Source organism: Haliaeetus albicilla, chromosome 25 (assembly GCF_947461875.1).
Source record: "Haliaeetus albicilla chromosome 25, bHalAlb1.1, whole genome shotgun sequence".
In the NCBI taxonomy this organism is placed as follows: domain Eukaryota; kingdom Metazoa; phylum Chordata; class Aves; order Accipitriformes; family Accipitridae; genus Haliaeetus; species Haliaeetus albicilla.
In genome coordinates this window covers 11,488,595-11,502,748 of record NC_091507.1, presented here as the reverse complement: position 1 = coordinate 11,502,748, position 14,154 = coordinate 11,488,595, and the positions used below count along the sequence as shown (strand labels likewise).

Genomic DNA, 14,154 nt, shown 5'->3' with positions numbered 1-14,154 from the left:
GTTCAGCTATGCTGGCCAATTAATTAGCATGGCAGAACTAATCCTTTATCTGTGCTCTCCCATTCTAAATGGGTCTTTTCTAACTGAAGTGAGAAAAAGTATGCCTAGATCCTGGATTCCCTTAGGTCCTTAAAATCAGAGTTGAATTGTATTTGATTTACACAAATAAATGTCTTTGTAGATCTGAGCCTTTATTTTCAAGCTAGGTGCACTCCCATTGTTTTCTTCTTCTTACAGTTACTTGTCATACAGATCATACTCATTTCGATTTCTGTATGCCTAAATATATTCTTCCGTGTAGGTTCTTGAATATAAAAATGCCAAAGTTTGTCCATAAAAAGATGTGGTTAGTGATGTTTTTACTGAAGCTTTTTTTGTTTATTTCATACAGTTAGTTTTTGTAATAAAAGAAAAGAGAGACTATATATAAATTAAAGAATCCTACCCGGTTGCCTTCAAACTTTGAGCGATCATTGTTTGCCTTTGCTGTTTTTTCTGCAAGCTTCTTCTGCCTTTGAGGGCCTTTTCCGAAGAAAATGTAATTGACAAAGGCGTATTCAAGTAAGGCCAAGAAGACAAATACAAAGCAGCCCATGAGATACATGTCAATGGCTTTAACATATGGAATTTTAGGCAAAGTCTCTCGCAGATGAGTGTTGATTGTTGTCATAGTCAGCACAGTTGTAATTCCTACACAAAGAAAAAAAGAGCATATATCTTACAACTCCAAGCATACCATGTTTCAATTTTACTTTTGTTTTCGGCAAATTTGCCTTGTCAGTATGAAGAAGCTTAAAAATTTGTGAAAGATATTTCGCAGGTGACATCACTGCAAATGAAAGCAAAATTAAAGTGTCATGCATTATTATTCCGTTACAGTATTTCCTTCATATGATCGGGGGAAGAGCTAACAAGGGGGCCTGGCACCACTGCCGTGCGTTAACGTAGCTTCATGTAAGCCAGTGTAGCTGTACTGAGGATCTCTTCCATGAAGACCAAAGTGATCTGCAACAGGAAGACAAATAGTCTGCCAAGCATCAGAAGGTGTGCCCTTCCAGCATGGTGCTGCTCAACACAAAGGAAAGACGTTTTTAAAAAGTAACAAAACTAATTAGGGGTCTGGATAGATAAAACCATGTGCACATATTAAGGCAGAGTGTTTGAATGGATTGTGAAAGATTCCTCTCATGCAGTTTTAAAATTTCTAAGAGTTAAGCAGTTGGTTGAAGTTAGTCCTCTAGGGCCCCCCAGTAGCAGATGGAGAGAGACAAGCACCTTTCTAGAGTAGTTCATCCCATCTATTTTAGACACCTATTTCAGGAAAGGACAATATAGAAGAGGGATTTGAGATGACTAGGTTAGAGTAGTAGTCTAATTTTTACAGAGAAAGAAGCGAGATGAGCAATGAGAGGCAAACCATGCCAGAGCAGGTATGTGCATTTGTGGAAAGAAAAGGCAAAGGAGCGAGAGCAGCATTTTTATAGTGATCAACTGGACACTAATAAAGTACCTAGAAAATCTATAAGGTATGTCAAAACCTCATTTATTTACCTAAGTGTGGACATAGCACCTGAAAATGTATCACAGAGCACTGTTTTGAAAAGGTGGTAAGAAAAGAAAGTTTATTGTCAGTCTGCTTGAATTCACAATAAACTGCAGGGTCTGTATCTCTGCTGGAAATTTTATGGGAATTGCAAATCACAGGTGGCTGAAAACACTGATTTGTGGAATAAGTCTACATTGGTAAAAGAGGCAAGCCATTCTCATAGGTCCCCTCCATTACTATTTTCTCTGATTCCATAATTATACCATCAGTTTGTAAGTAGTCACTAAAATGCAGGCAGAACAAAAATAAAGGATGAAAGAAAATTGCTGCCATATTATAAAGCACAGCTTCTTTTACCTGAAGAGACAGAAATAAAGACAATATAACTCAAAATCAAGCTGTCGGTGTAAACAGTGTCACTCCAGGGAACTGTAGTAGTAGCCTATGAGGTTCTGTAACAGGTATTTTGTATATTTAGTAGGTCGGCGTCATGCAGTTTTCAGTGCTTTTCCTCCAAACTGTGAAACAAGCGTGTGCTGATGTCAGATTTTCCATGGCTTGAAATACAGTGGAGACACACACAGCACAAGCTTATTTAAAAACTATATTGGGTATAACTCACTCACCTCTGTAGTAAAATGAGGAGTATAGCTGACACATGATTTTTACCTAAAGAAACTTCAACAAAGTCTCTAGAAAACCTCCATGCCAGCACAAGAGCAGGGGTGAGAAGGGTGGAGGACTGCATCAAACACTATCATACGTTTGCAGCCCAAGGGATTTCTCTAGCCTGAACTAGCTTGGTTTTTTTGTAGGATTACCTGCTGCTGCTTCCATAAGGGATTCCACAAGTTACCTAAGATCAAATTGATTTTTGTATCAGAAATCCCACAGATTCCTTTTAACACACCCTAGGCATCTCACTAGCATCCCACAGATGCTTACCAAAGCCTAGGTCAACAAGGGACTTAGAAGCCTGCCCAGTCGGGGTTATGATGCCCACAATTTTGGTGCCTGTTCCCAGGCTGTAATCTAGATTCCAGAGCTAAATCCATAAAGGCCACACAGGAAGACTTTGGTGGCTCTCTTGGTGATCCAGAAGATGAAGCACACTGAATAGAAAGGTGGCTCTCACTAACCAAAAGGAAATACATCCCCTGGGAGATTCTGACACTCTGCAGGCAAATGTCCTTCTGAAGATCAGTAATTTATTTTAAAGCACAACTGGAGGGGAAGCAGCTGACACTCACCTATCATATAAAAATAGGAAAATCTTGTGACTACAACCCTTCCCAAGAATGACAACTCCTGAAATTATTTTTCTCCTCGCTCAAAAGACCAAATTTAGGAACTTCTAGGGCTAGCTAGCAAAAACTCAGTTTTGAGCAGAATTGGTAGTTTTGAATATTTCTCTTGAGATCAGCCCTGTATCAGCTTCTATCATCTGCACTGTTCAGAGCACACAGTCTCTGGAATGAGCTGGCCTTTGCCTGGGTTTCTCTATTGAGGCAACTACTTGGTTCACTGCAGGCTGGAGCACAGACAGTGTGTGCAGCAAGGGACCAGGGACAGGAGCAAAACATGGAAGTGAATGAACTAGAATCAGGCTCTTGCAGAGAACACAGGCTTCCTGCAGGGGGTGAGTAAAAGCTTGTCTCCACGTCCCTAAGAATTGCACAGGGAATCCTTCCTCTAACAAATACCCAGGCCAGCAGGCCTTACCCTCCTCTGTACTGAGCTTTTCAGAGCCAGTTACATGTGTCCAAAGATGCTATATTGCCTTTAAACTTTGATACCATTTCATATCAGCTTCAGACTCATAAGAAGGGCTATACAAAGGAACATAAGATTAGACCTATGGTACTGAACTTTATTATACAAACATCATAGACATAATCACCAAGGCACTAATTGTTTTCTCAGAAGAACATATTACATGGATTTTCATCCTTTCAAAAGGACTTTCTATCAATCAGAAATAGAACATCTGGGCTCCTGAGCTTGCCTTGAATGTAGTCTCCAACTTTTGTTCTAATATTTGTGTTATCACAGTATGGTACTTGAACTTGTGCTACAGAGAAACAGGCCACATGAGACAGTCCTGTTTCTTAAACAAGGAAAAACTGTGTGAACTCATTACAGAAGGGCATGGAATGTCACTGGGTTTGGTAACTTCTGTCTAACCATCTGTTCTCTGCAGTCCTGGCAGGCATGTAAAATCTAGAGACTAGATGTTTGAAGTTCTCCCCTCACTCAGTCATAATGTCTCCAGGGTGGATCTTTGGTATCCAGTAGTTCATTTGTGATCCAGAGCTCAACAGCTCCAGAGCTGTTTGGAGTCTATGTCCCACCTCCCATTAAGTTACTACTTAGCTGCAACCTGCTGAACATGCACTAGCTGCTGAGTGGTAATGCCAGATTCTGTCATGCCCATATGCACCAGCTAATCCACAGTATCTGTAGAATTACTGTACAGTAACTGCAGTTAATCTACAATATCTTCAATTATCCAAGTTCAGATGCTAGGATGCAATACTATGTTGCACAAATGTATAGGTGTATCTGGCCAGCCTGCCTTGCTATGTGGGATCTTGGGAGGTAGGTGGTACAGAGATGGGGAATCTCATGGTCATGGGTTGGACTCACAGTTTGCTGTGGTACCTATCAGAAAAATAAGGGAACTAGGGAATATGTTCCTGTTTTAAGAAGAGAAGAGAATGTAGTAGGAAGTTATACAGCATAGGCTTAGTGTCAAGTTTTGGGAAAGAAGGCATGTGCTATTGGGAAGCACAGGGTTGAAGACAGGATTTGGGATGAAATGAGAGGCGGCAGTAGACATAACGATTATTTAGGGATCCATTTAATATTCCTTGTCTCTAGCTATCCCTGAGTATGCTTCTGTAATAGATGAAATATATCCTGTGAGCCACTTTCCCTTATTTAAAGGATACTTTGATCTGAAAAGGTCTTAGACTTGGATTACTAATCTGTGCCAAATGCATGTTTTTCTGCCATGAGGTAAACGGCACTTTAAGCTGTGATAAAAATGCACTTAGCATACCGTGCATTCTGAGGGTGAGCTGGGATGTCATGGTCTGTAGCTGACATTCCCCTGCACTCTCAACGAGCACATGGTTCTTGACATCTGTTCCTGCCACTGTCAGTTAAAGCAGCTAGGACCTCAGGAGGAGGCTTGGAGCCACACTTGTCTTCCCACACTGAGCTGGACTGAAAACCCACACTCAGGCCCTTGGAGTATGATTCTGGAGCTTGTCCCCTTGCTGAAGCTACTGACAACAACATTAACTTTTATGAGAACAAGGCTGGGACCCGTATGAGCCGCTTATGGCAGAGATTTAGTGGTAGCTACATTCTTGCATGCAGGGGAAAACTCATCACTTTTGAGGCAATACTGAATGACATAATTTTGACGTAAATGATTTTGGAATATCAAAATACTGACATCACATTGCAGTCTTTAACAATCTCTGAAGGCTACATCCAGCCTGACATTTTAATGTCCCACTCGTTCTTAGCACATACCAAGGGCAACTCTTGCTGCTGATGCATCATAATTGATCCAGAATGACACCCATGATAAAATGGTAATCAGTATGGAGGGCATGTAGGTTTGAAGAATAAAGTATCCAATGTTTCTCTTCAATCTGAAGCTCAGCGAGAGTCTTGGATAGGCACCTGAGGAAAGGGAGAGGAAAACAGCATTATTTATACTGAAGAAAAGACACTTGCAGATAGTTGTCTTCAGTTTCCATAGAAACTAAAGCATGCACATTTTATGGGGTACTATGACATCTGCAGAACAGTAGGGAAAACGCCTTCACTGTATTACTGCTTGGTATTAAAAGAAACCTTGCAGTGAATATAGTGCTATCCAAGTAATTTGTTGTTGAGAAGAAAAGAGAGAGTAAGTTATTCTAGATTATTGAACAGATGGGTGAGCACTGGTTAGTTTATAAAAACAGATGCTTAGGTCCCCAAGTAAAATGCTTATCCAAATACACAGTTTTACGTATAGTATTTATATTGAGAGGATTAGTCATGTGCATAGTTTTGTATTTACATGGAAGAGTTGTTCATGAGATGGCACTTCTTAATTACATCCGAACTAAGAGAAACATGCTACCTGTGGTGTCAAAAACAAATAGTAATGAATCACAGTGAGGAAAAGCCTTCAGACCAGATCCTCTAACATCAATTAGAGCCAGACAGAATTTTTCTTCCAAAAATATTTTAAGCACAAAAAAAATGATTTTATATCTGTGTTTACATACAGGATTCATGAACTGTTACAATTGGAGCAAATAAATAATGAAAAGAAATTAATAATCTCAATGTCAATGTTTCAAACAAAACATTTTATTATTTAACTTCAAACTGGTGTAGTTCAAAATTGGTGTTACTCTTACCAAATATATTTTATATATTTAGAAATCTCAAACAGTTAAAAAATTTGTGACTTCTTTCACCAAATGCAAAGATGATTAAATCTGAGTACAGCTGTACAAGAAAAAGGTAGTCATTCACACAACATTAGCTCCATGATTTCAGCATTTGCATCACTAATCATAGATATGATACTTCTAATAGCTCTTCTAAAAGCTCTAGTTACAGTCAACATCCTAAAAACACTTCTGAACATACTGAGAGCCCAACTAGATATTAGATCACATCCCACCTATTCTAATGCAAATATGTGCAAGATATGAAAGATTACATCTAGAAACAAAGAAAAAATTACAAACTTCCCTTTAAATTATGTTCATATGTTTGGATATGAGCATAAGAAATGAAATTTGCCCATATACACAAGAATGATGGATTTCCTGAGAGAGAAAATGAAAGAAGGAATAGAAAACTGCAGATTTCTCTTCATCGCATTCCTGATAGTTAGGTATGACTTTGAGTCATATGACAGAAAAAATGCTACAGGCATACAGGATGCTTCCAGGCAGCAGAAGCATCCAGGGAGTATCAAACTTTATGCAACTATCCTTAACTGTTTTATCAAACAATCTCAGAACTATCACTGGAAAAAGAAATATCTAGTAGCTGTATTTGGTTGCTGTGATTTCTTCAATCAGCAACAATTTTTTTCCAGGATGAAATGCCTTCTAATTTCACCAGTAGAAGAATACTGGTAGAGTCAGAAGAATTTATTTCATCATGAAAATCTGACCAAGCTTTTCTGCTGTCTAGAGCAGTCAACATAATTTTCAGCAAAGAATCATTTAGACTTTAGCTTGCTTAACATCTTCATTTTCCAATGACCAATGTTTAATTTCAAAAGACAAATTCTCTCTTTGAAACCATGCCTACTTTTTTGCTAACAAAGCTTCACTTTTTCATTGAGCTTCTTATGAAATGGTTTCCATGGCCTTGTGTCTGCAGACTATGTAAATAAAACAGGAAAATACCCTGCTATCATGAAATACATAAAAAATGTGGCAGACCTGATCACCTTTCTGCAGTAAGAGTAGTGCATCAGACAGAAATCTTTACAAAGCTCTGTTGAGGAAAATTATTTCATATAATACACCACCCACGTAAAGGATTCTCTATAAATCTCTTCCTTTCCAAAAGTCCTGTCCAGGTCTGGGTGTCTGTGGAATATCATTGATAGAGGTGATGACTGGAAATTCTCCCATAAAATACTGATACTTTGATAAATAGTCTGAAGGATTCATTCAAGAAGGTTCAGTGGAACTGAATCATTAAATCAAAGCCTCTTCTTGGGCTGCTCCAGTGCCAAGGATCCTGAACGCACTGGGGAACCTCAGAAAAAGAAGAGAGCACTTCGCTATTGATAAGGCAGGAAAAATGGTGTGGATGGAGGAGGCATGTGTCAACAGTGTAGAGAAGTGATGTGTCACGTACATCAGTATTGTTCAGTAATGAAATCCTGAACTGAGAAATGGTGTAACAGAGCAAACTTTAGACATTTATCTTGAATGCTTCACCCGTGACCATCATCCATTACCTCATCATCATCTCCGTCTAATGAGATAAGGTAACTACTGAAACTAGGGGGACCTGGCCTTAAAGGTGGACTCTCCAGACAGATTGTCTCAAGGCCAGAGATGTCAACATAAAGTTGTTTCAAGCACCAGGTTCTTTGTCCTGAAGCTAGAAGATAGAACCCTAAGAACCATACCTAGGGCCAGGGCTGTCAGTGCTGTCTTCCTGCTCTAGAGTTGGAGCTGAACTGTAACAGAGAGATTCAGTTGCCGATCTGAAGGTGCACTGTTCCTTTTGAGATGCCCCATGCCATCTCAGACACCAGCACACGGGTGGTGGATATGACATAGCCCCTACATCTTTTTGATCAGCACTTGAACTGCATACACATGAGCTAGGTGTCTAAGCTCCAATTACATTTACAGGAAAGTCAGTTCATCTAGTCAATCTAGTAAATGAAACCTAGAGAATTATCCATCGCCTCCTAAAATAGACTCCTATTGGTGGACTGAATTTGTCTCCAGACTCTACTGACTGTATTGACTAGATTCCCAGCAACTAAGACACCTAGTTCATATGTAGACACTGAAATTATATTCACCTTAAATCGGAGCAAGATGAATCCCTGCCCTGTAAGTCTCAGGGTAGGTTTTGAGGGTCTGTGGCTCCTGAGCAATCTAACCAAAAGTCTTGCTGGCATTACAGCTACTTACTGGAGTTGACACACTGCTCAGTTTCATAGACGTAAATAGAATGTCATCCTGTTTTGTAGCGATTTTCCAAGCTCAAATTTTTGGGGGACGTCTGGATTTCAGAAAATTGCAGAATAATTTAGTCTTTGTATAGTTCAGGTTGAAATTGAAACATGAACTGGTAGCCTTGTTTTTTCATACTATCAGCCAGAGTTCTCCTTTAGGTAGCTCTCCCTGAGACTACAAAAGTTTGTATTACTTTCACCTGTATTGCTTTTATGCTTTCACAGATGATCTATTGGCCCTGCCTCCAGCCTGCCAGCTCCGCTATAATATCTCACCTCTAGCAAACAGACCACTGAATCTGTGGAAAAAAAAGAATTAAAAGGAACACTCCTTATTTCCCCTACTTATTCCCTGCTCTTTGTCTGAATGGCTAAAGCTCAGTGAAAAGGATGAGTCCTGACCTGCATGGAACAAGGATTGTAAGCCCAGATCTTTATTTATGTAAGAAGGAACCGCCCTGTGTAATTTATTTAATAAAAATGGATTTCTTGGTGAGATGAACAATTACACTGTTACTTGCCTGATTATGCTTGGATAATGATTTGTCAATTAAGGCTCAGTACATTTAGAGATTAATTACCAGGAAATTCTAGTTGTCAACATTCCATCAGAATTTGTTTTTTTGCCTAAATAACAGTGTTGCTGTTCAGAGACCAAATTTGTTACCCTTACTCCCATCTCATATAACATGTTGATGGCTATGGGCTAATTTAAATAGTACAGGAATAACAGAATTTGGCCTGAAGTATTTAAATCTAACAACAGTAGTGAGAATACAGGCATGAAAACAAATACTTAATCAATAACTGAGCCCAAAGTATTCCTCTTTCATATATTTGGACACTTGGTAAAAAGTAATTACTTGTTTCTTTTCAATTTCATTAAAAGCTAGCAAGCTGAAATATCTAGCTCCAAGGCTAAATTAGTCTCTTGCTGTTTTATCCAAGTATGAAACAAGATAACAGAGTTGGTCAGTTATAGAATTCTTATTTTAATCTGTTCTTCTGGGAAGGTTCTTCGGCTAATTGGCAATGTACTTTACAGATTGATCTTTCAGAATACAGCAAATAATTAATTTTCAAATCTTTTAAGACTACCCTCCTCTTACCAACAGGTTGCTAATCTGGCCCTGACTGCTATGCATCTTGAAGCTTTTAGGTGTTGTTTTATATATTCCCATTCCTGTTCAGTTTCTTAGCATTTCTTGATAATAAACATTTAGGAGGCAGATTCAGCTCACAGGTCTAGGCACTACATTTCAGGTGTTTGTATGCAGATATTTACACATGGATGGCGCATAAGCTTTCGGTGTAAACCATGGAGATCTAGATTTACAGCCAGCTGATTCTAAAGGTGTGATTTAATTGCCTATACAGAAGTGTCTAATGCCCTTTGAAATGGATTAGGCTATTGAAGAGTAGAACTTAATACTAGTTAAGTAATTAATACTGAAGCACTGGATTGTCACATAGGACACAAGACTGTAAGACTCCAGAAGAGCAGCCTAACTGCTAAGCAGGATGCTCTACAGCATCTCAAGAGGCACCAGATACCTATGTTTAGGCAACTGAATAGTGTCCTAAGAGCTATTCACTTGACAGAATAGAGGTGTTCAAGAGCTGAATAGCTCTTTAGGCTCCATTGACAGCACTGATTTGATATCATTTGACTATGAGCTTAATTCAATTACTGACACATAGGCATCCAGTGCCATTTTAGATGTCTTATGGTAGCCTGTATGGAATTTAACTGGTGTTAGAAGGACAGTCAAACCAGATTTTTCTTCTTCATAGCAATTCAAATTCTACTCTGGCTTCTTTTGATCAGGAATAAAGAGAACAGGCTATTGTCCAAGTCTTTGCAGACAACTTCTAGACACCTGAAGAGTTTATGCAATTCCCACCAAGGTTTCTCTTTTTTTAAACTACACAATCATACCTGTTTCTCCAGTAATCTCAGGTATTCCATTTTCTAGACTTCCACTCATACTTACTAATTTTCCCTAGACCCTCTTCTGTTGCTCCACAACTGTCTTGAAGACCGCTACCCACAACCACAAATACTCAGCTCAGGCCTTAGCAATGCAAGTCAGACTCCTTACAGGATGTGTTTTGTTTGCTGTTTTTTTTTTTTTCCCCAAGAAGATGTCAATGGCTCCTGTGCAGTCTGAGATCAACAGCAAGCCCTAGGTTTCTACATACAGAACCCTGGCCTAATCTGGTATTCCCTATCCTGAATTTGGATACAAAAAATTAGTTGTATAGATGTTGTATTTTGCACTTGTCCATATTGTCTTTTGTACCTTTTTTCAGACCCATTTTGCTAATTTGGCAAGATAATTTTTAACTCCAATGCTATGCTCCAACATGCATGCAGTTCCTTCAGTATTCTTCCAGCTCTGCCTAGCCTTCTGTCATTATCTATGGGGTTTTTCCCATGCTTACCATTGCTTCTCAGTAGTAACTATGGGAACAGATTTTCCCATTTGCATAAGTTACACAAGATTATACAGCACTGTTCCTCATGGAGGATAGGAGAAATAACTACTCCAAAAGCTGTTTATGGCATGACTCTGAAGTCTTCTTTTAGTTTTATACAATCAAAGCACACTAGTACTGAAATCTCTGAAATGTTGGCTGAGATACTGAGCTCAAAGAATTAATCTCTTCCCTTGAGACTTCAATAAACTCAAAGCCAAAAAAAAGCATGCCTGAATTATTCTCCACAAAAATGTAGAAACTGGCCCTAATTACTAGGACCATAAGAAAGCAGGGTCTTGAGAAGAAATTCTAAAAAAGTGTGCTGACTTTATCTGTCAGATTCATTAGCGTGCTTCAGACTCAGAATTAAATATGTGGTTTTGAGAAACAAATGTGATGTTTCCCCTGCATGGAAATACTTGTCACAAAATTTCTAATTAATCAAGCATTTTCATAATGTCCTGTACCAAAATAATAGTAAACTCAGTATTGTGTCTTCATCAGAGACAAAAATTATATGCTTCAGAAGACGGTACGAGAAACATGGGGTAATCTGTTCTCTGTGGCTGTCTCATCCTACTCCCTAATGTCAAGCTATCTTAAACTCTGGAGCATGGGATGTTTTTATTCCTTCCACAAGTTTTTTTTGGAAAGAACTGTTATGATTCTGAAAATTAGGTCAGTCATATAAATGTCTCCTCCTAGTTTTCATTCTCTCTCATATTTGCCTCACAGCTCTTTGGATTTCTCTTTTTCCTGATTTTAACAGATCTCTCTCATCTCTACATGACTAAATCATGCCTTTACTGAAATATTTCATACTGAACTAAAAGGTGGCTTTGGACTGTCACAAAAACTTCCCAGATAAGTTCTCTGTATTCTCATTGTTGTTCAAAAGAGCCATCCTACAAACACATATCCAGTCCTGTGGAGGGGCAGGTAAGCCCTGGCTGCCAAAGGTGACACTAGCTGCAGAATGGAAGGATATAGGATTAGAGTATCTGTTTCTCTATAGAAAAAAACCCTTCCATTCATAATGATAAACAAGAACAGCAGCAGCTGGCAAACCCCCTCATATTAATTTCAATCCCAGCGATATCTACATTTGTGTTCTGAAACACAACTTGTGTTTCTGTGTACTTTGGAACAGATGCTGTGTCCAAAGAGTGGGTGAAGTGCTGCTTACAAACATAATAGAGCTGTGCTTCATTTGTTCTAGTGTGCAGGGACAGACGGAACAGCACACTCCTTTGGTCTGAAGAGCACTGAAAGTCTGGAGGTCCCAAATAGTGGCCCCACACTTGCTGATGGCTTTCTGTGTTGTTTTGGTCTTGTCACACACAACAACATTTTCCTATGCTGACATCGAACATTAAACATGTAAATTAACGTTGTGCTTTGTCACCTGAAGACATCCAATGCTGTGAGTTACCAGTAACTTTTATTACATCTTCAAGGAAATAAGGAGGGAACCCTGGGATTTAATTTCAGCATCTTAATAATGATGACAAAAGCACTGGCTATGTATATAGTACTATATACCCATCACTGCCAATCAAGATATAAAAGACATTACATTCACTACGCAACAACAAAACAAACATGCACTGAAAAGTTGCAGGGAGGTGTTCGTAAAAACAGTGGGTTTTGACCTAGTATACCAAAACATACTTATGTATGTTCAGTAACCCTGTAGGCTACATTTAAACTCATGATTCAGAGGTGAATGACTTCATATTTGTTTAGATCATAGATATTTAGGTGGCTGGTTAAGTATCACACACACAAGAAAAAGAAAAATAAACAAGAAATGATATTTCATGGACTCCTCCCTCCAGGATTTACCAAGTAAGTGATTTCTTTAGCCAAACACACAATACAGACTATATATAATTATGATTAATAATGATTAATTATGATTAATAAACCAGTAATTGTCATACACAAGGAAATTAAAACACTAAATGGACAATACTTGCCTGTGGCAAAGACAACATTCTTTGACACCAGTCTATATTCCACAATGGAGAACTGAGGAAGCTCAATCCTCTCCACGCCAGTGACTGCATTATCTCCACCTCTCCAGTAGAACTCTATGTCATCAGTTGTGTAGCCGTCTGCAGGAAAGTGTGGAGAGGAAGTGAGAAATAACAGCAGACTCAAATGTAGCTTCAAACACAGTACACGCAGTTTGTCATTTGAGACGATGAAAAGAACCAGAACAGTGGGAGTGGTGTATAGTATTTTGCTCTGTATGTCTGTCAGCAGGTCTCCCAAAGAGCTGTGCCATTACAGTCTGCCCAGGAATTTGAGGCAAAATACTCTGTTTTCTTTTTTTTTTGGTATCACTCTCATAAAATACACATAGTTATTAATAGCCCCAATGAGACAGAAAATGCTACCCAATAATCTGCAAAATTGCAGATTAGCATGATTTAAAACATCATACGCATTTAGCACTGAAACCAAGTGTATATTTATGCTGATAATCACCAGAAGAAGATGGACTATTCAATGAATACAGACAAACATAACTGGGGCAGATCTTTTCCACTCACACTAAAAAGTGTGAGTCGCATCATTTCCATTAGCTTCTGTAGTGGAGGACTACAGTTGAATATATAGAATATATACTAGTATTTTCTGTATATGGCCCACAATCTCCAGCCAGTAGCAGAAATGGAGCAGGAACTCTTGAAGTGCAAATATACATCTGAATACTGCAATCCTAGGACATGATTAGGTGGAAGAGACAATCTGGTTCTGTTTCGAACACAATTGCAAATTATAAATGGGGCCGATCTGAAAGCCCAGGGCAGGTCCTGCGGCAAGACTATCCATGCATAATAAAGCATACTGAAAGAAAATGATATCACAGTGTTTGCTCTCTTGAAAATGAATCTGACTAAAATATGAACATTCAATGTCTCGTGTTGAAGATAAGCATCCAGTCACTGCCTCTGCCAAGTCAGGCTGGAGCAACAAATTACTTCATTCTGTCCTAAACCCATTTTTCTAGGATGTATCCATCCATCTAGAAATGGACGATGCCTTATTTTTTTTTTTAAAGTAAAATAAACAAACAAACAAAAAATCCAAAGGGTGATAATTGCATGATTCACATAGCGTTTATAGACACCAGTGTAAATACTACACAGTTCTATAAAAGGAATACTGCCCCATATCTGAACTAGGTTTTACTTGCAATTTCTTATGTACGTACAGCTTTCTATTTCCAGAGTACAGTTTTGTTCATCCAATGGGTATCTTCTCAAGTCCATCATACAAGCTGCAGTGGTTGTGATTCTGAAATACAAACATCAAATAGAATTACTGTACAGACAGTAATCCAAGTTTTGTTGTTGTTTACTTTTCAAAGTGAGGACTCTCTGAA

General features: G+C 38.7%; 1 protein-coding gene across 2 annotated transcripts in view; it reads right to left on the bottom strand.

Annotated features, from left to right (window-relative positions):
* Window positions 1–14,154, bottom strand: part of GABRB3 (gamma-aminobutyric acid type A receptor subunit beta3) — a 195,507-nt gene that overhangs the window by 14,410 nt on the left and 166,943 nt on the right. For both annotated transcript variants that reach the window (XM_069769984.1, XM_069769985.1), the window contains 4 exons: window positions 13,984–14,066; window positions 12,740–12,877; window positions 5,090–5,242; window positions 446–690 (listed from right to left, as the gene is read on the bottom strand). In XM_069769984.1, the coding sequence (XP_069626085.1) occupies window positions 446–690; window positions 5,090–5,242; window positions 12,740–12,877; window positions 13,984–14,066 (619 nt within the window). The remainder of the gene's footprint in view (window positions 1–445; window positions 691–5,089; window positions 5,243–12,739; window positions 12,878–13,983; window positions 14,067–14,154) is intronic.